This window comes from Bubalus kerabau, chromosome 1 (genome assembly GCF_029407905.1).
Source record: "Bubalus kerabau isolate K-KA32 ecotype Philippines breed swamp buffalo chromosome 1, PCC_UOA_SB_1v2, whole genome shotgun sequence".
Lineage (NCBI taxonomy): Eukaryota > Metazoa > Chordata > Mammalia > Artiodactyla > Bovidae > Bubalus > Bubalus kerabau.
The window spans coordinates 56,190,631-56,216,523 of NC_073624.1; the positions used below are offsets into that span (position 1 = coordinate 56,190,631).

The 25,893-nt window shown below is 37.5% G+C and overlaps 2 protein-coding genes across 8 annotated transcripts in view; one reads left to right on the plus strand and one right to left on the minus strand.

The window, feature by feature from the left end:
* PARPBP (PARP1 binding protein) overlaps positions 1–5,433 on the minus strand; it is a 67,875-nt gene extending 62,442 nt beyond the window's left edge. For 6 of the 7 annotated variants that reach the window (XR_008712857.1, XM_055575324.1, XM_055575297.1 and 3 more), the window contains exons 1-3: positions 5,317–5,433; positions 3,999–4,090; positions 1,563–1,718 (exon numbers count right to left, since the gene is read on the minus strand). Coding sequence is in view for 6 of the 7 variants with exons in the window: in XM_055575324.1 (XP_055431299.1) it covers positions 1,563–1,715 (153 nt within the window). In the remaining variant the exon portion in view is untranslated. The remainder of the gene's footprint in view (positions 1–1,562; positions 1,719–3,998; positions 4,091–5,316) is intronic. The other variant, XM_055575306.1, reaches the window with a different exon arrangement.
* Positions 5,408–25,893, plus strand: part of NUP37 (nucleoporin 37) — a 54,251-nt gene continuing 33,765 nt past the window's right edge. The window contains exons 1-5 of the mRNA XM_055575369.1: positions 5,408–5,542; positions 6,769–6,984; positions 18,337–18,461; positions 20,883–20,955; positions 23,343–23,437. Coding sequence (XP_055431344.1) covers positions 6,829–6,984; positions 18,337–18,461; positions 20,883–20,955; positions 23,343–23,437 — 449 coding nt within the window. The 5' untranslated portion in view covers positions 5,408–5,542; positions 6,769–6,828. The remainder of the gene's footprint in view (positions 5,543–6,768; positions 6,985–18,336; positions 18,462–20,882; positions 20,956–23,342; positions 23,438–25,893) is intronic.

Genomic DNA, 25,893 nt, shown 5'->3' on the forward strand with positions numbered 1-25,893 from the left:
AGTAACTGAACTGAACTGAACATAAGGGAAGTATATCCAGTGAACATGGGTAAATGGAGCACACTGAAAGATATTGACAAAGTGTACAAGACAGCACCTAAAATACATGTAGAACTCTTTCAAAGAGTAAGAATAGAGGCAAAAATAAGTCAACAGTAAAGTAAGCTAGGAAGCCTGGCATGGGGTCCCAAAGAGATGGACATGACTTAGCGACTGAACAACAAAGTAAGCATAGGATATGAATAGACAGTTTAAGAAAAAGATACCTCAAAAGGTATCCTTTTAAAGGGGTACTTAAGCACCGTTTAAAATTCCTAATTTTTAGGTATTAAATTATTCTTACTTTTTCAAAATGATGGTTCTAGTCACTATTTTTTCTCAATGGCTTTATGTGCTAACATGAGAAATGTTCAAATATGTCAATGTCTAATTTGAGAGGGTAATTTTACTAGTATATGAAATGTAAAAGTCTGGGAACTACTGACATATAGAATTAAAATAATTCATCAGAATGTCATTTCACTATCTAGCCCAACAGACCCATTGAAAACATTTTACCCTTCAAAAATTTTCTTCTCTAGTCAAGATAATGCTAAGTCTCCTGACCATTTTCAAACCATCATGATTTTAATCCCCCTGGATGCTTACTCTGAACTGATTATCTTCTTCACCACTTCTTCAAATTCTTCCCATCTGAAGACTTCCCTCTTTTAAGTATATTATGTAAAGTCCAAGAAGACTTTCCTTACCACTGCAGCCTAGATTCATCCTTCTTTCATCTGAACATCTCTCAACCCTTAGGTAGAACTTATTTCAAACACTCTTATCCCAAGCCAACTGTGCAAAAATCACTTCAGGTTATAAAGATTAAAAGTTTGCTTAAAAAATAAGACAATTTCCAGGGTCTCAGTCAAGATCAGGAAAATCAGTGTCCAAGATTAGGGCACAGGAGCCAGTACTTTTTAAAAGCCCTCCCAAGTGATTCTGCTTCACAGCCTGGCTTAGGAATAATTAATCTATACCACAGAGTCTGAAATTAGTCATAAAATACTTGATTACATTTAAATAAACATTATGTGTGCCTTCTAGAACTTTTTGCAGAAGTCTTATAAAAATAATTTTTAACCATAATAATCATAATAGTTGTATGTTTACCTTAAAATTGGCATCACCGACTCGATGGACCTGAGTTTGAGTGAACTCAGGGAGTTGGTGATGGACAGGAAGGCCTGGCATGCTGCGATTCATGGGGTCACAAAGAGTCGGACACGACTGAGCGACTGAACTGAACTACCTTAAAATTATAAATTAAACATCAAATGTGCATGTCACACATTAAATTATACATATAAAAGCTTCACTTTTGACAAATTAACAAATCATTTCAAATCCAATGGCAATATTTTGACACAGACACACAGAGACATTTGTGAATATAGTATAATGACATTATCATAGAAGGGCACATATTGCTCAGAAATTAATGCAATTAAGCTTATTCAAATGGGCAGCAACCAAAATTCACTTTTAAAAAAAAGTTAACCTAAATACAGTCTACTAACCTGTTTGTTGTTCTCTGCCATGGAAAGCTGCAATGCCAAGAGCATGGAGTCTGCACCACACACAGTAGTTCTCTCAGAGTTACAAAGAGTGTGCCAGTTCCTTCTGAACTCTTTAATCATATCCAAGATAGACTTCTGATTCAGCCCAGCCATCCTCTTAATGTAGGACAGAATGCAATGTTAAAAAGCCATATTTTAATTGGAAATTAACATTTAACATGTGTAAGGAAGCAGAGTAAGAGAAAAATAGTGAACAAGAGATCATTTCATATATACTACGACTGCTTTTAATTAAATTTAGAAAAACAGAGTGATACAATTTCCACCCAATCATACTTTCCTCTCCTTTAGTTTTCTTAAACCAAATCTTGTAAAACAATGAAATCCCACCATCGATCTGAGAATTAATACAAAACAGATAAAGGCAAATTCTGCAAACATGATTATAGACACAAACATAGCAAGCTGTATTTTTTAAAATATTTATTTTGAAATAGATGGTGATATCTATGGCAGAAGACAAAACAAAGTCAATTTCCTCTCATCCTTGTATTATCCCAAAAGGGGTGGTCTATTTTCCACCCCTTTGAATCTGGGTTAGCCTTGTAACTTGATTTGATCAATAGAATGTGACAAGAATGACATCACAAGCGTTCCAAGCCTAGATCTAGTTCCCAAAGGCCCATGCAGAAAGAGTTAATATGGGAGACCCGACTACTATCTTTTAAAAAGCATGTTTACAGGGTTGGCCCTTGGTTGGCATCTGGAAACTTAAGATTTCAGGAAGATTTTCAGTAAGAATGGTTCATTGCACTTAAACTATTTGTACAAACAATATAGCTTATGCTGATAGGCTTTTCTTTTTAGTCTATAATTTGGGAACATAGAAGATATCTACATGTTCAAACCCCAGTAAAAAGCCTGGGGACTGAATCTCTAAAGAGCTACCCTGACAGACAACATTTCATGTGCTGTCATAACTTGTTGCTAGGAGAATTAACTATATCCTGTGTGACTCCCCTAAGAGAAGACTTTTGTAAGTTTGTGCTTGATTTTTCCTGGAGTTCACCCCCATGTACCTTCTCCCTTTGCTGATTTTGCTTGGCATCTTTTTGCTGTAATATATTATAGCATGAGTACAACTATATGCTGAGTCCTTTGAGTCCTCTTAGCAATCTTGGGGGCCTCCTGACACAAGCCTACAGTTTTAGCTCTTACTCTCTCGCTATTCTCTGAATGCCATATGAAGAACTGCAAATGAGCCTGCTAGAAAGGCTGTGTGGAGGAGAACCAGCTGATAGGCTGCTGCTGCTGCTGCTGCGTCACTTCAGTCGTGTCCAACTCTGTGCAACCCCACAGATGGCAGCTCACCAGGCTCCTCTGTCCCTGGGATTCTCCAGGCAAGAATATTGGAGTGGGTTGCCATTTCCTTCTCCAAGCTGATAGGCACTCCAGCTGATAACCAGCACCATGAACAGACATGTGAGTGAGGCTATCACAGATTACCTACACCCAATCAACCTGTCAGATGATATACAGCACCCTAAGTGACCCTCGACAAGACCAGCAGAACCATGTAGCTGAGTACAGCCCAAATCGTTGATCCTCAGAATCATAAACATTTAAAATGGCTGTTGTTTAACACCACTTAAACTTCAGAGTGGTTTGTTACACAGCAATAGACAACCAAAACAATAATAGCTAATACTTAGAAGGTTTCTTGGAGCCAGGTACTTTTCAAAAGCTTAATATTTATTACCTCATTTAATCTTCACAAGAGTCCTGAGGAAGGTCTGTTATTATCCTCATTTTACACCTGAAGAAACTGACACCCTATGCTGCTGAGCTAGCAAATGGCCAAACAAACCTAAATTCAAGACGCCTAACTCCAAAAGTGTGCACTTTTATTATCACTACAACTTTTTTTCCCTACTCTTTTAAGTACCCTAGTCTCCAACATAGTCACATGCCATTATCTTATTTTGGGTATTTTACTATTCACATTCAATCAATTTACTCCGTTATCTTTTTCTTCCTTTTTTCATATGACATAAACAGAATCCAGGATGTTTACTAGGTATCTTGGGTTTGCATGATTAAAAAAAATAAATGGGTATGTGCCATTTACAAAACAATAATTTGCAGACATAATCAGGGATGCAATTTAAAGATACAAGTAGAAGACTATAAAGGATCTACAAAAATACAAATCCAAGTAAACAGTAAAATTGTCTTCAAAATATCACCTTCATCTCTTATAAGAAAAAAATATAAAGTGAAGAAATAAAGTTTCAGTAACATGATCAGTTTGCCTAGAATCAATATTTAGTAGTAAATTATTTACTGGTATTATTTAAACATACTATGAGTTCGGATTGCTAAGAATGAAAACTAATCTGGAATTAGACTGTTCTGAATTCTGGCTCCACCACTTACAAGCTGTGAGAACTCCAAGTTATGTCACCTCTCTCTGCCTCAGCTTCCGTATGAAGCTTCCTTGTGAAACCTTCCTTCCTTTTGTTTTCCAACTGAAAACAAAAATAATAATAGTACTATCTCAGAGGGTTTTGTGAAAAGTAAATGACATAAGTACAAGATTAGTTTTTAGAACAACGCCTCGCACATATAAAAGTCCATCTTATTCAGGAGTTAGAACACTTTTGGAAAGGTTCCAACAGTAAACAGTGAGGTGTGCAGGACATAAGGTCTCCTACAACTATTCAAACTTCACCTTGCAGGGTGAAACTAGCCACAGACAATACATAAACAAATGAGTACAGCTCGGCTTTGGCAAAATTTTACAGAAATTTAAAGATCATAAAATTTTCACATATTATAAAATATTATTCTGCTGGACTTTTTGTTTTTTTTCCAACCAACCAAACACGTAAAATTAGCTCACGAACTGGCTGCACAAAAACAGGCAGTACCACCAGTTAGCCAAGCCTCTAGCCTTGACTCTTTCAGTAGCTAGCTGGCTGCGTGAGTCTAAGCAACAAGCCCTGACTGCCTAGGAAGATGTAGACTACTTCCAGAAATCAAGGAGACAATGATTATGCAAGTATTCTGAATGTCAGGCTGCAACATACAAAGAGTAGTAGAAGATAGCAGCAATAATAACCACTTGTTTCTAGCATTTGGATTCCAAGCTGCACTGCAGCAAAAATTATAAGGCAGGAAAATGTCACTGGGGAGCCAGTGTGAGATGGATAAAAGAGACATGCCAGGGTCCCCATTTACTGGCTGTATGTCCTTCAGTATTTAAAACCTCTGATGAGCATAAATTTCTTCATCTGTAAAACGGAAATGATTATCTCCTAGTTCATAAAATTAGGACACGTTAGTGAGACAGTAAATAATCGACCTAGTGCTGGACACTTAGGAAGTGCTCAATAAAAAAGGGCATCGTTGCTGCTCATGGTATGCAGGTCCTAACAGTTCTTTGGGCGGAAGTAAAAGGGAGAGGGCGAAAGTGGAGTCTACCTAAGCCTGGTTTCCTGCCTAACTAAGTAATCTAAGTAGGGCTCTGTGGACCTTATTCCTCCAGTCAGCAGATGATCCCTCAGCACCTTCCAGCTCCATCAATGGAACATAAGAACTCTGTTCAATACCCCCAGACCAAAACCAGGCCCCGGAGCAAAAACACTCCACAAATATTACTCTAGGCAACCACATGGCGCTCTGCTGTTACCGAAAAACCCTCACAAGTCGCAGCTTAAAGCCTGCAGACGGACGAGAAAAAGGTGACACTCACCTGGCTCGGGGAGAACCCAGTAGGTGCAGACTCCCCTGAAGAAGGCTCCAGCTGGCTGCACAAGGGCAACTGTTCCAGAGATCGCGGGTTTACATTTTAAATCTCGCGGGAGGGCCCTTCAGCCAATCGCAGCTCCCGCCCTCTGACCCGGAAGCAGAGCCGGCGCGCGCCGCAGCAGCCCGAGGTGAACAGCAGTTCGGCTTTAGCTGCTTCCAGGCGCCCTCCGGTGCGTATCGCGCGTGAGCCCAAGGGGCATCCCTGCTCGGCTGCGGGTCGCCACGCGCCTCCAGTCTATCCCTGGGAGTTCCTCCTCTCCTCGGGCTGTTCCCCACCCCTGTTCCTTTCGATCTCGGGCTCCGGGAGGTAGTGGCGGGGTCTCGCGGTATTTGCGTGGCTCTGGAAGAGGTGTCAGGGCTATGCTGGGACTTCTGTTGTTCTCTCCCTCCCCTGTTTTCGCAGTTTTAGAGGGGCGAGTCCAGCCCGCTTTGTACAGTGAGACCCTGAAACTGTAATTAGACTGGTCACTGCTTTAATGAACAGTTAGAAACCGAGTTTCCTATTCTGGAATCTTTTGCACTTCCCACACTGCTGCCTTACCTATTGGTCTCTTTTTACAACTGTTTAGTCCCAGATGCCCACTCTTAAGGTTACTAGGTTATAGACTTCCCGAGGCGGAACTCATATGATTTCTTAGTAGATTACTCATCAGATATTTGATGTGTTTGCTATCAAGCCCAGCTGTTTTCAGGACAATTACCGTCCCATTAAAAAAAAAAAAAAAAACCAAAAAAGTGACCTCTTCAGAATCTGTAAGTCTCATCTGGGAATGCTACTTTGAGAATGCACACCAGGCCATGAAACATTAGCTGAAGTTTTGTGCCTGGTTTTATTAATACTATTTTGTATCCCATTTTGGCATTCCTTCCTGCAGATTGTATATTTTGTATCTGCTTATGTTATAGTACTGTTCACACTGAATCATAAATAACCCTGGATTGTGAGCTCTTTCAAAACAGGCTTTTGTGTTTCTCTTTATTGTACTGGTGCCCAACACTTAGAAAGTCTCACATTCTGGCTCCTCTTATGAGATTAGCAAGCGAGTTAACCATGTGAAGTCTCGATTTCTTCATCTGTAAAAAGGGGATCATAGTACCTCCCTCTTAGGTTTGTGCAAGTATTAGGCATGGTAATGTTTGTAAAATACTTAATGGTGGCGCTTGCAGGTAGAGCTCCATAATGTTAATGATCATTAATTTTTTATGAGTATATTTTCTAGTAGTGTAATTCCATCTTTAAGTACTCCCTGTCCTTTAAATAATCCAAACAGAATTTTGTAGTGACTCTCTGCAAGTACCATTCATTCACAAAGTAGTTGAATAATTTTTTTTTTGAGCTGCCTGTCATCACATCCTAACACTTTGATGGTTTCTGTTTCTGTGCTGTAATCCACAGTCCTGTGACCTTGTCCAATAGAAGGCCATTTTTGCAGCTGCACAAGTTTTGCCATACAAGATGAAGCAAGATGCCACAAGAAATGCTGCCTACACTGTGGATTGTGAAGATTATGTGCATGTGGTAGAATTCAATCCCTTTGAGAGTGGGGATTCAGGAAACCTAATTGCATATGGTGGCAATAATTTTGTGTTCGTTGGCACCTGTACATTTCAGGTTAGTGTACAAAACTGCACTGAGTGACAGTGAAGATGTTACACTGAAAAGAAAACTTATACACACTTTGGTAATTTTCACTAAACGTTGAAAGTATACTGAGCTTAAATGTAAAAAAAAATGAGATGAAGAACTACCGAGAAAGACATTCCTAGTAATATATGCCTAATATTTGTGCAAACATTGAATAAGTATTGAAAAGGAAGAATACAGTTGACCCTTAAACAACACAGATTTGAACTGCATAGTTCACTTATACATGGATTTTTTTTTTTTTTTTCCAGTAGTAAATACTAGGATACTATAGAATCTGCAGTTAGTTGAATCTGCAGATGCCAAGGAACTGCCCACAGGGAGAAAAATGAAAGTATCAGTCTCTCAGTGGTGTCAGACTCTTTGCGACACCATGGACTATAGCCTGCCAAGCTCTTCCTCTGTCCATGGAATTCTCCAGGCAAGGATACTGGAGTAGTTGCCATTCCCTTCTCCAGAGGATCTTCCTGACCCAGGGATCGAACTGGATCTCGCGCATTGTCGGCAGATTCTTTACTATCTGAGCCACAGGGAGGCTTACTGCAAGTTACACCAGGATTTTCAACTGTGTGGAGTCACTGCCCTAACCCCCATTATTCAGGGGCAAGGCCATATACATATATAAGGCTCCTCTTATGCTTCATGATTAGAAATGGAATATTCTAGTAATTGAAGGTTATAATTAACTATACCTTGTTATGTGCAGGGAAAATACCCATTAAATGAGATCTGATTAATTACTAAATCCAGCTTTTCTGTATTCCACTTTGACATAGGGAAAAAAAAAAAAAACAAGCTAGTAGTATGGAGAGCTTAAAAATGATCTTCCAGGAGATTTTATAGCTGTGATGATATCAGCTTTCCTAGTTGCTCTCATGCTTTTTATATATCTAGAGTATACAGACTATGAGATCTACAATTGAACAGGCAATTCAGCATAGTCATTAAGACTGTGAACTCTGGAGCCAAAATGCCTGGGTTTTTGTGCCTGCCTGGCTTTACCTCTTAATAGCTAGATGACCTTGAGCAGGTACTTAACCTCTCTTCTATAAAAATGAGAACAATTATACACTTGACTCTTGAACATTGTGGAGGTAAGGGCTGCCAATGGATGCAGTCAACATCCAGGTGTAACTATAGTTCCCTGATTCCTCATCCATGGATTCAATCAACAGCAAATCATATAGTCCTCTAGTAGGTATGTTTTGAAAAATATCTGTATATAAGTGGACACAGTTCAAAATCATGGTTTTCAAGGGTCAGCTGTACTTAACAGGATTTTGTATGAATGTCATAAGTTAGCATGTACAGTTCCTATGTAGTATCTGACACATTTAATACATATGACTGTCATCGATTTGGTCAGGCACACTCAGGCACAGCCCCATATTTAATGGTGTGGCACACATCACATTTTCTCACAGGAAAGCTAGTTCTACGTGTCAGAGAGAATTTGAACAATAGGAGGTCAACCCTCAGGAACCTCTGGTTAATCCTTTGTTTATCAGAATGTTATCTATGTAACACTGTTTCCTAGATTAAGGTTAATCGGTGAGGTAATTTGGCAGTGACCAATTTTCAAAGATTTTAAATAACTTTAACACCAAAGTGATATTATAAACATTGTAAATATTATTTCCTCTTTTACAGAGGAGGCAGTTTAGTATCTTACAGTATTTTAACATCATAAATGCAATTTGACATTTTACAGTGGCATAAATGTATTAGGTTATACACAACTAGACTGCATGTATATTTATCCTAAAAAGAAAGTATGAATTAAAAGCTTCCGTTGGTTGGTGTCTGAGTAGAACACAGGAGTTCTTACATTATCCCACATTGCCTCTTAGAGTTGGGGTAGGAATTTCTAGCTTTTAGGCTGAATATGACCTTCAGCCTGATCTCAGCTGGACCAGGTTAAGATCTCATCACGTTAGGATCATAAAAAGTCACATAGTTAGGAGAAATAATACAACACACTCTTGAAAAAAACCAAAGGGAAACCATTTTTCTAATGCACACTACTAACCTACAAAAGAAAAAAGCAGCCTCCTACAAATGAAATTGAATTTTGTTTCAGTGCTTTAGAAATTAATAGCTAATTGTATTCAAAAGTACTGAAAAAATATGCTTTGCTTTATGTTCACCCAAGGAGTTCTGAGGGAGAAAGTCAAGAAGAGAGGAAAAAGAAGGCAAAGAAGTGATGGGTAGCAGAGAGAAAAAGGGAGCAAAAGGTGGAAGGTGACAAAATGAGGGGGGAAAAAAAAGAGCAAAAACATTTGTATTGCTCTGTAACTGTTTGTGGTCACAGACATTATCCCTGTGGACCCTTAGACTGTGAGGCTGGCAATGTGGGTCTTAACCCCAAATAACCTAAGGAAAGAATTAGACTTTTATTAACTTATCAAGCAGTGAACACAAATTATCTTCTGTGCCAGGTATTGGGGATACAGTTAAACAACTATCTCTGTCCTCATGGAGTTTCCATTCTACTTTAAAGGAATGCAAGGATTTATCTGACTAATAACTGAAAAAACAAACTCTATACTAGATTTTTAAACCCCTGTTCTTTTCCTCCTGTGCTGCTATTCAGAGCGGTTGAAGCCATAGTTCAAACAGTTCTAGAGAAATGAGTTCCAGTAATTTGCCAGGGGAGATTCAGATTGCTGCTTCTGAAATTATTTTTTTATCTAATTAAGCACTGTTGAACATTGTTCCTAGTCTCTAATGTTAGAACTTTCAAGTTCTGTAGCACTCAGTTTCTTATCTTCAAAAAAAAAAAACTAGGAAAAACTGAATTGAAAGATTTCACATTGCTGTCAGAAGGGCAATCCTCACTCTAAGACTATTAGGAAAACACTGCTGATATAGTAAATTTGAATTTCCACAAAGCATTTTTCAGAATTTCATGATATTCTTTTGAATATGTTGGAAATTTGAGCCAAGTGACAGTACTGTTGGTTGGTGTCATATATTTGTCAAATACTCATTAATTGCAGATCAGGTGCTGGGAACTAACAATACATATTTTAAAAAATCAAGGACCCTGCCCTCGAGGAGATGTTTAAATGTAATGCAATAAGATAATGCTATAAAAGTAAAGAGTAGAGGGAGCATGAAAGTTTCTAATTCTGTTTAAAGGGTGGTCAATAATAAATTGCATATACCTGAAACTAATACAACATTGTAAATCTGTTGTAAATCAACTATACTCTAATAAAATTAATTTAAAAAAATAATGAATTGCAACCTCTACTGGAACTTGGATGAGAAGACTTGGACAAGCACATTGAATTTATATAGAACATGAAGTTGAAAAGGCTACCTAATGCTTTGGGTGACAGACTTAATTTAACAAATTTTTATTGAGCACCTGTTATATGCCAGACTCTCTGCTCAAAATCCAAATATTGTTTTAATAGATCCAATCCAAAATTGGATTAAACTGCCAAAGGAACTTAATTCAGTGCTGTCCAATAAAAATAGAATGTGAGCCACAAATATAAATTTCAATGTCGTAGTAACCACATTATGAAAAGTAAAAAGCAGGTGAAATTAATTTTAATAATGTATTTTTACCCAGCATATCCAATATATTTTATGTGTGTAACGAATATAAAAATTATTAATGAAATCCTTACATATTTCTTTTATACTAAGTCTATGAAATCTGGTGTGGATTTTGCACTTTATAAAGTGTGCATCTTGGACCAGCCACATTTTTCCAGTGCTTAATAGCCCCATGGGGCTAATGGCCACCAGATTGGACACCACAGCTCTATATTCTGTGCTGTAAATTGACAGTAATATCTAGTGTTTACTTCAGTTCTTAGCAGTGTATTATGATTCAAAGGAGATAATGTATTTGAAGACAGATTTCAAAGTGGCATTAAAAAGTTTAAAACCGTCATGTGAAAGAGGGATTAACCTCAGAATGGTAACTTTTATGTCATCAATTCTGTTTGAGTGGAGTTGTTACTTACGGTGCTTTAGGACTAAGGCTGAAACTGCCTCTTTAAGTGTGTTCACCTAGTGGAGGTCAGTTAATGACCAGACATGTGTTGTCACTGAGTTAAACTACCTCAGTGATGGTTCCAGAGAGCAGAATTCGGAGCAATGAATAGAATTTACATGGAAACAGATTTTGGTTTAATGTTAAAGAGGACTGTTGTAATAATTAGAACTACCCCCAAACTGAATAAATTCCCCACAAAAGTAGCTAGTTCTCTCTCACTTGGAAATATTCAGAGAAGGATTATGTAAACTTTTTTTCAAATGTTCTACTAGAGATTTAAGCATTAGATAAAAGAAGTAGACTAGGTAAACTTTACAGTCTCATCCAGCTAAAATTCTGTATTTGGCCTTAAATGGGTGTGGTGGGAAGAACAGCCAATTTCAAACCCTTAGAGTAGCCCTTTCATCAGCCTGGCTTTGCCCCAACCTCAAATATGCTGGAGACTTATATAATGATGTGCATTATAGCAAGTTTTCCAAAGTATCTTAATTTCCTGCCTATACAATACTGCCTACACCTCAAGCTAAACCCAAAATAGCATTCCTCTCTGCCTATACCACACGCACACACCCTGGCCTTTTAGTTGGCTCAGTGTTAGACATTGCTGCCAGGAAAAATGGTTTCACTGGTGATACATAAAATGCAGACCGTATAGTCACTGGGATTTCTTTATCCCCATGACCACCCAATAACTCCATATGTACTTTAGTAACAAATTATGGGACCTAATTGTCAATACTGTTGTTACATTAGCAAAAATAGTGTGTTTTGATGGTAAAAAGTTCATTTTTAAAGATTAGTTTGTCAGTGTGGAAAAATAGATATAACCCAATCTATAAAGTCAGCTGTGATTAGGCTCCTAACCTTATTTTTAAGTTCCTTAGTGATTGCTGCCTTGGCATATCTAGCTGTTAACTATACAGTTAATATACAGACAAATTATGAAGTAATAAAATTTGACAGTGTTTTTTTTTCCTTGATAAATACATTTGTTTCCCTTTTTATGTTTTTATGGAAAAACCTTTTTCTATTAAGTTCACCTGAAATGTAAAGTTATTTTCAAAGGGTATCTGAATTATGTAGCGAAAGGTATATGTAATGTTTGTGAAATGATTATGCTAGGATTCCAAAGGCTATCCTGGAAAAATCAATACATCCACTAGGATTCAATTAAAGTACACATTGTAAAACTTTGGATTTAGATTCAGGATGCATGGAATTCTTAGAACAATCCTTCACATAACTTCTATCTATATAGACATATCAGTCAGTCAGTCAGTTCAGTCGCTCAGTTGTGTCCAACTCATTGCGACCCCATGAATCGCAGCATGCCAGGCCTCCCTGTCCATCACCAACTCCCAGAGTTCACTCAGATTCACATCTATTGAGTCGGTGATGCCATCCAGCCATCTCATCCTCTGTCATCCCCTTTTCCTTCTGCCCCCAATCCTTCCCAATTCAATTAAATATCAAGTTTCACCTGAATTTCCCCCCAGATCCTATTTTATAATCTAAAAAACTTTTATAAAGGATAACTATAGTCACTTAACACAGACGATTCCTTGGGCAACTTTGTCATGAAAATTTTTAGTCTCTAGATCCATGTAGGGTTTTGATTTAAATAACAAAAAGATGATTTATTTTTTAAATGACAATATTTTAAGCTTATACAGTGTGTTTTAAAATGTATATTACTGATAAAAAGTATAAAGAATAATAATAGTAGATCCCTGTATACTTACTCGGAGAAGGCAATGGCACCCCACTCCAGTACTCCTGCCTGGAAAAGCCCATTGATGGAGGAGCCTGGTAGGCTGAAGTCCATGGGGTTGCTGAGGGTCGGACATGACTGAGCAACTTCACTTTCACTTTCATGCATTGGAGAAGGAAATGGCAACCCACTCCAGTGTTCTTGCCTGGAGAATCCCAGGGACGGGGGAGCCTGGTGGGCTGCCGTCTATGGGGTCGCACAAAGTCGGACACGACTGAAGTGACTTAGCAGTATACTTACTACCTAGCTTCAGAAAGGGAACAGCAACTCTTTTGAAGCCCCCTAGGTTTTCTTTCCTTACCACCTTTTCTTCTCAGCCCCAGGACATAACCATGTGTGAAATTTCATTTTTCTTCAGTTGCCATGTGTTGGTGTTGCAAATCAATATATTGTTTTTCATGTTTTAAACTTTGTATCAGTGAAATTATTCTGTATTATGTTCTTCTTCTCTTCATTATTAAAGGGCTTCCCAAGTGGCCCAGTGGTAAAGAATCCACTTGCCAGTGCAGGAGACACAAGAGACATGGGCTCAATCCTTGGGACGGGAAGATCCCCTGGAGTAGGAAATGGCAACCCACTTGAGTATTCTTGCCTGGAAAATTCCATGGACAGAGGAACCTGGTGGGCTACAGTCCATATAGGGTTGCGAAGAGTCAGACACAACTGAGCACCACCCCCACCAAATTAACTATTTATTAGATTCTCCCTTGTCAAAGTTCATATATCTTCATTGTACTATGGTATTTTATAATATGAATATACCACAATTAATCTATTCCTCATTTGGAAGTATTTTTCTATTGAAAGTGTAACATGCATATTCTTGTGCATATTCCATGTGTTTTGTTACCTTCTCCTTTCATCTTTTTCCTCCCTGATAGTTTGGAAGTTTACATGTTATTTCTCTTCTTTTAATGGTTACCAAAGGTATTTAATATGTATCCTTAATTAGACAAAGCTAAAATTAATACCTTTACTTCATGAATAGAGCAAGAACCTTTGACACTTGAACTGCTATCACCCACTACAGACTTATATTATTATTTTAGTTCTCTATCATTTTTCTTTTCATTTTAACCCACAAATTCAGCATTGTTTTATGTGTCTAGTATTTGTTTAATCCACATGTTTGCCTTTGATTTTTCACTCACTGTTCCTTATGTCTCAGGTCTGCTTTCTGGGGTCATTTTTCTTTACCTGAAAGATATTCTTTATTACAAGAAAAAGCTTAAATTTCTTCTGTGGAATAGTAAATACTTTAAGCTTTGCCAGCCATTTAAGGTGTCTGTTGCAAATTATTATTTGTTTTTTACAGCTCCTTAAACATATAAAAATGATTCTCAGCTTGTCAGGTCGGATCAGTCGCTCAGTCATGTCCGACTCTTTGCGACCCCATGAATCGCAGCACGCCAGGCCTCCCTGCCCATCACCAACTCCCAGAGTTCACTCAGACTCACGTCCATCGAGTCAGTGATGCCATCCAGCCATCTCATCCTCTGTCGTCCCCTTCACCTCTTGCCCCCTATCCCTCCCAGCATCAGTCTTTTCCAGTGAGTCAACTCTTCGCATGAGGTGGCCAAAGTACTGAAGTTTCAGCTTTAGCATCATTCCTTCCAAAGAAATCCCAGGGCTGATCTCCTTCAGAATGGACTGGTTGGATCTCCTTGCAGTCCAAGGGACTCTCAAGAGTCTTCTCCAACACCACAGTTCAAAAGCATCAATTCTTCGGCTCTCAGCCTTCATCACAGTCCAACTCACATCCATACATGACCACAGGAAAAACCATAGCCCTGACTAGATGAACCTTTGTTGGCAAAGTAATGTCTCTGCTTTTGAATATGCTATCTAGGTTGGTCATAACTTTCCTTCCAAGGAGTAAGCGTCTTTTAATTTCATGGCTGCAGTCACCATCTGCAGTGATTTTGGAGCCCAGAAAAATAAAGTTTGACACTGTTTCCAATGTTTCCCCATCTATTTCCCATGAAGTGATGGGACCGGATGCCATGATCTTCATTTTCTGAATGTTGAGCTTTAAGCCAACTTTTTCACTCTCCACTTTCACCTTCATCAAGAGGCTTTTTAGTTCCTCTTCACTTTCTGCCATAAGGGTGGTGTCATCTGCATATCTGAGGTTATTGATATTTCTCCAGGCAATCTTGATTCCAGCTTGTGTTTCTTCCAGTCCAGTGTTTCTCATGATGTTCTGCATATAAGTTAAATAAACAGGGTGACAATATACAGCCTTGATGTATTCCTTTTCCTATTTGGAACTAGTCTGTTTTTCCATGTCCAGTTCTAACTGTTGCTTCCTGACCTGCATACAAATTTCTCAAGAGACAGATCAGGTGGTCTGGTATTCCCATCTCTTTCAGAATTTTCCACAGTTTAGTGTGATCCACACAGTCAAAGGCTTTGGCATAGTCAATAAAGCAGAAATAGATGTTTTTCTGGAACTCTCTTGCTTTTTCCATGATCCAGCGGATGTTGGCAATTTGATCTCTGGTTCCTCTGCCTTTTCTAAAGCCAGCTTGAACATCTGAAAGTTCACGGTACACATATTGCTGAAGCCTGGCTTGGAGAATTTTGAGCATTACTTTACTAGCGTGTGAGATGAGTGCAATTGTGCGGTAGTTTGAGCATTCTTTGGCATTGCCTTTCTTTGGGATTGGAATGAAAACTGACCTTTTCCAGTCCTGTGGCCACTGCTGAGGTTTCCAAATTTGCTGGCCTATTGAGTGCAGCACTTTCACAGCATCATCTTTCAGGATTTGGAATAGCTCAACTGGAATTCTATCACCTCCACTAGCTTTGTTGGTAGTGATGCTTTCTAAGGCCCACTTGACTTCACATTCCAGTATGTCTGGCTCTAGGTCAGTGATCACACCATCGTGATTATCTGGGTCGTGAAGATCTTCTTTGTACAGTTCTTCTGTGTATTCTTGCCATCTCTTCTTAATATCTTCTGCTTCTGATAGGTCCATACCATTTCTGTCCTTTCTCAGCTTGTGGGCCATACCAAAGCAGACCATAGACCAGATTTGGCTCCTGGGTCATAGTTTGCCAGCCCCTGCTTTAGAAGATCCTTTAGTGAGACTTTATTGATGCCAATCGTTGGTTTTGGTTTTTATGAAAATACCTTTAAAACAGCTTCATTCTTGAAATACTAGTTTGTTGTGGCTACAGTTCAACAGTTTTTTGTATCATTTTGAAGATATTTCACTGACTTCCCGCATTTGTTTCTGCTATGAAGCTGATGGTTGTTCTAATTATTACTCTTTTATGCTATGCTATGCTATGCTAAGTCGCTTCAGTCGTGTCCGACTCTGTGCAACCCCATAGATGGCAGCCCACCAGGCTCCACCATCCCTGGGATTCTCCAGGCAAGAATACTGGAGTGGGTTGCCATTTCCCTCTCCAATGCATGAAAGAGAAAAGTGAAAGTGAAGTCTCTCAGTCGTGTCCGAGTTTTAGTGACCCCATGGACTGCAGCCTACCAGGCTCCTCCGTCCATGGGATTTTCCAGGCAAGAGTACTGGAGTGGGGTGCCATTGCCTTCAGGACCTCTATCTTTTCTTTCTGATTGCTATTACTAAGACCCTTATCTCACTCTTGCTCCTTCTCCCTCACTCCCCTCTTCTCACATACATGCACACCCATATGTGAGAGTTTGTGTGTTCTGAAGTTTTACTGTATAGTGTCTAGCTACAGATTTCTTTTTAAGCTGCCTTGGATTTATTATTTTTTCTGAATATACATATTGGTGCTTGTAATCAAGTATGAAGAATCCTTTGCCATTATCTCTTCAAATCTTGCCTCTTCCCCCATTCCTTTGACTGCTTTCTCCTACAACCCAAATTAGCTATATAGTGGAACTGCTCACTGAATCCCTCTTAACATCTCTTTTTGTCTTCTCTTAACTACATTCTGAGTAAGTTTTTCCATTCTGTCTTCCAGCTTCTCTGAGCATTGTTTATTTTTTTCTCATGATAGTATTTTCATCTGTATGTTTTCATTTCGTTCTTTAATACCTGTCTGGTCACTTTGGGTAATCTCATGTTGCTTAGTCATATTTTTTGATTCGTCTACATCCTCAAAAATACATTTTTTTAATATGATTTTTTAATGTCTCCAGGTTGATTCTTCTGTTTGTGGTATTTTGTTTTCATATGTAGTAGTGCATGCCTGTAAGATCATATTTGATTGAACTATATCTGTGAGAATTTTGATACCTGGGTAGAGGAAGTTCATCCAAAAAGAATGTGCCTTTATCCATCATGTGCTTGGGGCCACTAACAACATATGGACATTTTGAAATAAGTTTTCATTTTCTGGAGCACATAGTTAATGTGAATTCAAGCCCCAAACTTATGTTAGGGCCAGCCAATGGTTGAGATTTCTCACGTTACTTTTTTCTTTTTCTTGGCCTTCAGCCATGGTACATACTTTGCATGGCGCTTTTGATTTTGATTTGAAGTAGTTTTCCCTACTTCCACTTTAAAGGTTCTGGATCTATGCAAAGGTCCCTGATCTGCATCCCTCTTTGTGTAGACACTAAGTTTTGTCTTCTGTCCCCTACAAACAAAAGTTATTAATTATTGGATGTGGGCAGATGTCCTTAAGATAGCTTTCTGCCTCTGTGCTAAGTTGCTTCTCTGGATTTGAATTTTTGCATTATTTTTGTGGTCAGAAAGCTTTTCAGGTTATTGTCCATATTGCCAGACAAAGATGACTTGACTTGTCAAAATTCATTCTTGTCTTCCCATGAGAATAAACTGAAATCATTTTAGTAGTACTGAATCAAATAGATAAGCTGACTTTATTAAACATCTTATCCAGAATCAAATATCTAAAAGACTTATCAGTAATTTGCATATCCACTCTTCATAGTAATGGTATAGATGAACAACAGTTTGTTCAATCCCACACATGTATGAAAGTGAAAGTGTTAGTTGCTGAGTTGTGTCCAACTATTTCCATGTATAATACTATGTGAAAATCATTGATACTCCTTATGACTTTGAGGCATCGTAAGGTAGTAGTAGTAAGGTACAAGGTATCTTATACATAATCAAAACTGTGTTCAGTATATATTTTTGATACTGTTATTTGATAATCCATGCATGTTACTTCATTTACCTAGAACATTCTGATTCTTAGAGCATTCCATTTTCATTGTGTTTGATGTGAAATATATTTACTATTAGGAATAAAATGTCTTTTTAGATAGTATAACAAGTATATTGTTTTTAGTTATCTTAGAGAGTTATTTTGTAACACTTAGACAGCTTTGAATATTTTTGTTGTTCAATAAACTGGGTGAAAGAAAATAAAAGTGAAATCACTCAGTTGTGTCTCACTCTTTGCGACCCCATGGATTATAGCCTAACATCTAATCTGCTTAATATCTAATCTGCTTTTTGAACTTCTCAAAAGAATATTCATGGCCCCCTGACAAATTCTTCATTATAATAAAATACACAGTTTTATACTGTTTTTCTCATGACTTATTTAAACATTTACTGTGTATGCTTAGGAGGAAGAAGCAGACGTTGAAGGAATTCAGTATAAAACACTACGAACATTTCACCATGGAGTCAGAGTTGATGGCATAGCTTGGAGCCCAGAGACTAGACTTGATTCATTGCCTCCAGTAATCAAGTAAGTTGAAAGTTATTAAATGCAGCATTTATTAATATCCTTTGTGTTAAGTGATCTGAAGCCTCTGATCATGGGGACGTTTTTCCTCCATTACCGCAACTCCAGGTGTTAGGTATTTTAATATTTGCTATTATTTCATAATTTAAGCTTATTGTTTAAATTTGTGACTTATATGCAGACGTAGCAGTGATGCCTTGAAGCATGTGTTTGAGCCTGACTACAAAGCTGTTTATGTGAGATTCCTATGAATCATAAATTCTTCACTGAATTTACCACTTATTGAAAGTGCAGCTTTGTTAAAATAACTAAATTTGATTGAGTCATTAATCACCCTTACTGCCCCATACATAAAATGAGGAAAGGAAAGTGAAGGCGCTCAGTCATGTCCAACTCTTTGCGACCCCGTGGACTGTAACTTACCAGGCTCCTCCATTCATAGGATTGTCCAGGCAAGAATCCTGGAGTGGGTTGCCATTTCCTTCTCCAGGAGATCTTCCCGACCCAGGGATTAAACCCAGGTCTCCCGCATTGTAGGCAGATGCTTTACCATCTGAGCCACCAACTGTAGTTCTAATCCTTGGGCTTCAGTTTTGTGGAAAGCATTTGAAAAGAATGACTGCTTTTTGAGAAAAAAATTAACACACTTGCTGAGGCCTTCTTCACAAAGGCAATGATATGTCAGGTTATTTAAGGTCTGTTACAAAACACTAACCTTATTTCCATAAATGTCAGATCTAAAATGTATGTCTTCTTTTAGTAAACAATATTTAACAGTCATAATTTAGCTCTTACTGAGCTAACCTAATTTTTTTAAATTAAAGAATAATTTACATACAGTGAACTCAACTCTTAAAGGAACAGTTTGATCAGTGTTGACAAATACATGTACTTTTATAACCTAGATGCTAGTAATACATAGCATTTCTGTGACCCCCAAAAGATTCTTTGTGTTCCTTCTGGTTAATCCCTGTACCCCGTCCCCTGCCTAAGCAACTATTGATCCAATTTCTGTTATCAGAAATGAGTTTTGCCTAATTGATCTATTTCTTCCAATGGCTCTTAATTAATCATTGAAAAGGCATGGTACCAGAGATTTACCAACATATCTGGATTTCTAGATTAGGAGACTTGTTTTAACTTAAGCTTCCTTTAAATTAAATGTTTTAGGTGAGAAAAAAATATTAGCTTTAATGCAGTCAAAACTTGAGGAATTTAGATCCATATGATACTCATTTACCTAAAGACAATTGGAAATAAGCTCTGTTTTTCAATATAGACATACAAAGGCTTCCCAGCTGGCTCAGTGGTAAAGAATCCACCTGCCAATGCAGGAGACATGGGTTTGATACCTAGATGGAAGATCTCCTGGAGGAGGAAATGGCAACTGTTCTGGTGGAAATGGCAACCCCCTCCAGTATTATTGCCTAGAGAATCCTGTGAACAGAGGAGCCTGGTGGGCTGCTGTCCATAGGGTCGCATAGATTCACACACGACTGAAGCGACTTTGCATGCATGCATGCATTAGAGAAGGAAATGGCAACCCACTCCAGTATTCTTGCCTGGAGAATCCCAGGGACGGAGGAGCCTGGTGGGCTGCCGTCTAGGGGGTCATACAGAGTCGGACACGACTGAAGCGACTTACAGCAGCAGCCAGTGTTCTTGCCTGAAAAATCCCATGGACAGAGCTGCCTGGCAGGCTATAATCCTTGGGGTCTCAAAGAGTCAGACATGACTGAGAGATTGAACAGATACGTGTACATACAGATATATAAGTTATTTCTTCCTCAGCCATAATCTGCCATGCTAAGAATCTAAGAATTTTAGGATTAAAGGCAAACTAGTTTAAAAATAGTTGTTTATTGCTTAGTTTGTTTTGTAATATACATTGATGTACATCTAAACAATAACCTTAATAGGATCAGTATGATAATACTCCAACTTTTAATAATAAATACACCAGCATTTATAGGTATAAAAAGATTATTATCTTTCATCTAATTTAGTGAATTTAATGTATCTTAAAGTAAGAAGGCTTATAGATAACTGAAGGAGGCAAAGACTAAGATAGATGTATAAGTATATTTTTATACCTTATATTGACCTAGCTAAAAGAAGATACTTTTTTAAACCTTTAAGAAAAAGTTAAATGTTAAATTCGTGTGGTGATTTATAATAAAATTCTATGCTTTTATAATTAAAGAGACAAATCTAATATACTAATATTTTTATGTTTTCCAAAAAAAATTTGTGTCCCCTACTTTCAGCCATAGTTGTATAACAGATTTTACAGTGGAGCCAGAGCATCCCCCTTCTGCCCAAACAAAAGCATGATTATGAGTCATGAAGATAGCTCTGGTGCTTAAAGGTGGGAAGCACTTACCTAGACTAAAAATGGCCTCATTTTTGTTTTCTTACTTCCAGATTTTGTACTTCTGCTGCTGATATGAAAATTAGATTATTTACTTCAGATCTTCAAGATAAAAATGAATACAAGGTATGTTGACAAGTTTAATTTGTAAATCTATTTTAAAACATTTATTATTTTTGCTTTTTTATTGAATTTATCCCAATTTAAAATGACTTTATGGTTGTCTTTGAAATATGTAGTTTAGAATCTCATTTATTCTATTTTAGGCTATAGTAAGGAACTAGTATCATAGTAAGGACTGCGAATTATAAATCTAATATCACTTATTAAATTACAGTAGTAGGTAAGCACAGAAATGAGAGGGAACTAGAAACTTTGTGTAATAGACATGAACACGCATAGAGTAAGAGGTGAACTTGAAGGGAACAAGCTCAGTACAGCGCAGTGCAAGGCAGGACTACAAAGTGGTTAAAAGCACAGACACGGGAGCCAGAACATCTGATTTGAAGCCCAGCTGTGCCACCTTAGTAACAGTATGACTTTGGTCAAATTCCCAATCTCTTGTTCTCATTTCCTTACCTGTAAAATGAGGATGATCATAGCATCTGCTTCATGGGATTATGAGCATTGGCTAAGCTAAATCATATAAAACACTTAGAACAGTGCTTTTTACATAGTAAGCCCTGTATGTGAGTTTTCTATTGGTATGATCAATAACCCTGTAAGATAAGTCAGACGGAGAAAGACAAATACTATATGATTGCACTTATGTGAGGAGCTCTTCTTAAAGCTGAACTCATAGAAACAGAAAATAGAGTGGTGGTTGTCAGGGCCTGGAAGGAAGGAATGGCGAGACAATGATGGAAGGGTACAGACCTCCAGTTTTAAGAGAAGTAAGTTCGGGGGGGTCTACTGTACGTCATGATGAGTATAGTTAACAATACTGTATTATATCTTGCAAGTTGCTAAAAGACTAGATCTTAAATATTCTCACCGCAAAACAAAAGTAATTTTGTGAGGTGATAGAAGTATTAACTAACCCTATCATGGTAGTCATTTCACTAACCCTGTTACAGTAATCATGTCACAGTGTATGTGTGTATCATCATGTACTAATCATCATGTTATACACCTTAAACTTACATAGTGTTATATAGCTCAATAAAGTGGGGAGAAATTCATTAAGTACCTCTCAGTTTGGATTGAAATTGAATCATGTTTTTTTATAAGAACAGTATTGCCTTCCTGACTTTCTAGTAAATAATTTCTAGTAAATAAAACCTATGAATAATATTACAAAACAAAGGTAAACTATAAACCTAATCATTTAGAAAACAGTAATAGTTATGCTCTAAGTTATATACAGTGGGTTATATACAATTTTACCATAATAAATGCACTGTATATATTAGTTTATTTAAAGCCATATCAGTGAACATCTGAGTGTACAGTGACACATAGAATTTTGACCCATTAAAAGTCAATAGTTATTAACTATTATTGCCAGTTTAAAAAGACATTAAATAGTTAATGTGATGTGGCGTAAAAACTGTGAGATAAGCTCTGAAGAAGGACCTGGACTTGTTAAACTTACACCAGAATGTTTGAATGAAATCCTTTTTTTCTCCCTCATTTCCAAATAGTTCAGTTCAGTTCAGTTCAGTCGCTCAGTCGTGTCTGACTCTTTGTGACCCCATGAATCGCAGCACACCAGGCTTCCCTGTCCATCACCACCTCCCGGAGTTCACTCAGTAGTACCAAATAGAATTACTTTATTAATCTTAGAACTGAGATCAAATTCAAGTGTCTAAAAGGTAAATAGGAAGCAAAAACAATATCCATTAAATTATTTAAATATCTGATATCTGACAGGCCTGGTCAGGATTTCAGTTTTACAGATTTAGACTAATTGGACCTTAACCTGCGTGCATAGTCCTCTAACTTACAACTTCCCATTTGCTCCTTCTGTGGCCAAAAGAGGGTTTCTGGGTTATTGTGATAATGGGCTTATAATTCTAGCTGTCTAAAGTGCTGGCAGTCACATTGAACAAATAAATAAAAACTGTAGAAGATGAAGTCCCTGCTATGTGTTTATTAGGTAGCAGCCAGTGTACAGAGCAGCAGGTAATGAGATAGAAAATCAAAAGGGGACTCTTTATTTCAGGGCTCCTAGAAAGTTCTCCTGGCTTTAACTTTTGTATAAGCTTTATGTAATAAGTGAGAAATGAGGTGATTTGAGGACAGGTACAGTTAAAAAAATAAAAACAAAGAATGTGTGTTTTTGTAAGAAATGCATACTAGAAAAGATCAAGCTAATAACAGTGTGTTGAATGATCAGCTTCTTTCCAAGATAAACCTTCCAAAAAAGTGGGTGTATAAATCATGTTTTAAAAATAGCAGATTACTTAAGAAATATTTATAGAAAAGAGAAGCATGCAGTGAAGTAAAAATATTAGGTCAGAATATTGTAGATTATTTTCTTGTGTTCTTACTAACTTTTCCCCTGATGTCAGGTTTTAGAAGGCCATTCAGATTTCATTAATGGTTTGGTATTTGATCCCAGAGAAGGCCAAGAAATTGCAAGTGTGAGTGATGATCATACATGCAGGTATGTTGCTTACAACAAAATTTTTGAATTTTCATCTTATGTTAATGAGAATTACATTTTAAAAATGAAAGAAAATGTAAATTTCTACATATATTCCACAAAATGTTATAAAAGAAGCATACTTTATTTAAAGTGTAAGTATGGCACCAACAGGAGTTTCAAAACCAGTACGTTGAATTCTCATCTCAGTTAATGGAAAATTCCCTAACTAGTTCTTGGGTGCTTCTCTCCCTCTTATTTTAGGTTTGCGCATTTATGAAATCTAAGTATATATCAGGTCAAACATTGAACAGGATCAGTAGGCTAATAAAAGGCATTTGCCATTCTGTGAAATTATTTCACAAATTCTATCTGGTAAGTTAATGTTTAATAATGAACTGAGAATCTCATTTACTAAAGCAAGACTCATGGGGAATTTAGTGTTTTGACAAATTCAAAAGTCTCTTTCTAAAGCTTTTCTGTAGATATTCAATATTATATTCTTCCACCTTAGCATCCCCACCCCTCACCCCTGCCTAGATTGAACAGATGAGGTAGCTATAACATTTTACTAGTGCCTAAAGCTGGAGAATATCACAAGTAAAGAACAAGATAAAGACCAAGTGTAGGAGGTGGAAATAAGCTAAGGAATCAGAAGTAAAGCAGTCATTAGAGGAATGCCAGTTGCCTCGTTTGCTTTAACAGTGCTGTGAGCAAACTGAACCACACACACACACACACACAAAGAAAACAAAAATCACTGCTCTGCTATTTTGCATAGTTTTAATATTTGATTAAGCTATGTCAAAATTGCTGCTGCTGCTAAGTCGCTTTAGTCGTGTCCGACTCTGTGCGACCCCATAGACGGCAGCCCACTAGGCTCCCCCGTCCCTGGGATTCTCCAGGCAAGAACACTGGAGTGGGTTGCCATTTCCTTCTCCAATGCATGAAAGTGAAAAGTGAAAGTGAAGTCGTTCAGTCATGTCCGACTCTTAGCGACCTCATGGACTGCAGCCTATGAGGCTCCTCCGTCCATGGGATTTTCCAGGCAAGAGTACTGGAGTGGGGTGCCATTGCCTTCTCCGTTGTCAAAATTGCTAGTATTTATAAATACTTGTACAAATATAAAACTACTAAGTATGTGTCCGTACAAATATAAAACTACTAAGTATGTGTCCTTTCACATTAGAAGTAAAGCCACTAACTTCTTTTTAAATTTTAATCTTCTCAGTAGCTCTTTTTAAAGTTATAGAGTCATAGGCCATCATTTTTTATGTACTGCCTGTTAAGATTTTCATGTCAGAGACATAAAAGATTTACATAACATTAAGATACTAGAGCCCCAAGTGTTAAAAAACTGAGTTTGTATAGAGACGGAAGAGTTAGTGGGACTATTTTTTAATGTAAAACTTAAATTAGATCACTAGAAAGAAATAATGACACTTTAGTTCTCTAACACATGGAGTTTCCTAATCACAGCATTTGGAATAATGAAATCTTTGAAGGGGGAAAATGAGTGTCTTTGCAAGCCAAGGAATATCCTTTGAATAGTGAATACCCACCAGAGACTTGGGATTACATTCAGAGGTCTGTGATTTTTTATTTCTTGTAGGATACTTTGGGATCTTTGTAGAATAGTAAAATTGTCCTAAAATTTGGGGGACCAGCAGAGGGTTGCCACCTCTTTATTTTGTCAAGTGATAAGAATTTTTTTAAAGTCTACTGCCTTCTATTATTATCATTTTATTAAAAAAAATCATTATTACTCTAAATAGGAGAAAGGACTTAACTTCAAAATGAGACCTTTAATTTAAATCAATTTAACTTAAAATTTATTATGTTGCTCCTAATTGTCTTGCTTTGCTAGCCTGTGGTTGATGGTGTTACTGTTCAGTAAATACTTACTCTCCCATCCATGCTCCTGTGGACAGAGACTTTGCTTGCTCTGTTGACCTTAGCCACGAGACTTGTTGAAGCCACTGTAATGTTAGCAGATGTGACTCAAGCAGACACTTTAAATAAACATGTCCTAGATAGCTACTGGCCCCAGAGTGAGAAACACATTAAGCAGAGATGGACCCATCTGGCATTATGAAATAAGAGTGTCCCCAGACCCATAAGCAATAAATGCATGCCTATTTTTGTAAGTCTGAGATACTTGAGGTTGATAATATCATTGCAGCAGTGGCTGGGGAGCTAAATATAGTATTTATCAGCTTAATTTGCCAACCAGAGGGACAATTCTGATTGGCTTTCAGAGTCAAACCTCTTGGACTAAAAGTTAAACAATACAGATAAGATCTTTAAAAGAAACAGAAGATGTAGCTAAATCAAGAGGTTTAAGAAAGAGTAGTAACATACACTCTCAAAGTAACAAAGAAAGTAGGAATTCTGAGGGGACAAACTACCATAGAAAAATGTTTGAGTACAACTGTCTCCATTAACTCAAAGTATACAATTACCGAGTGACAAATAAA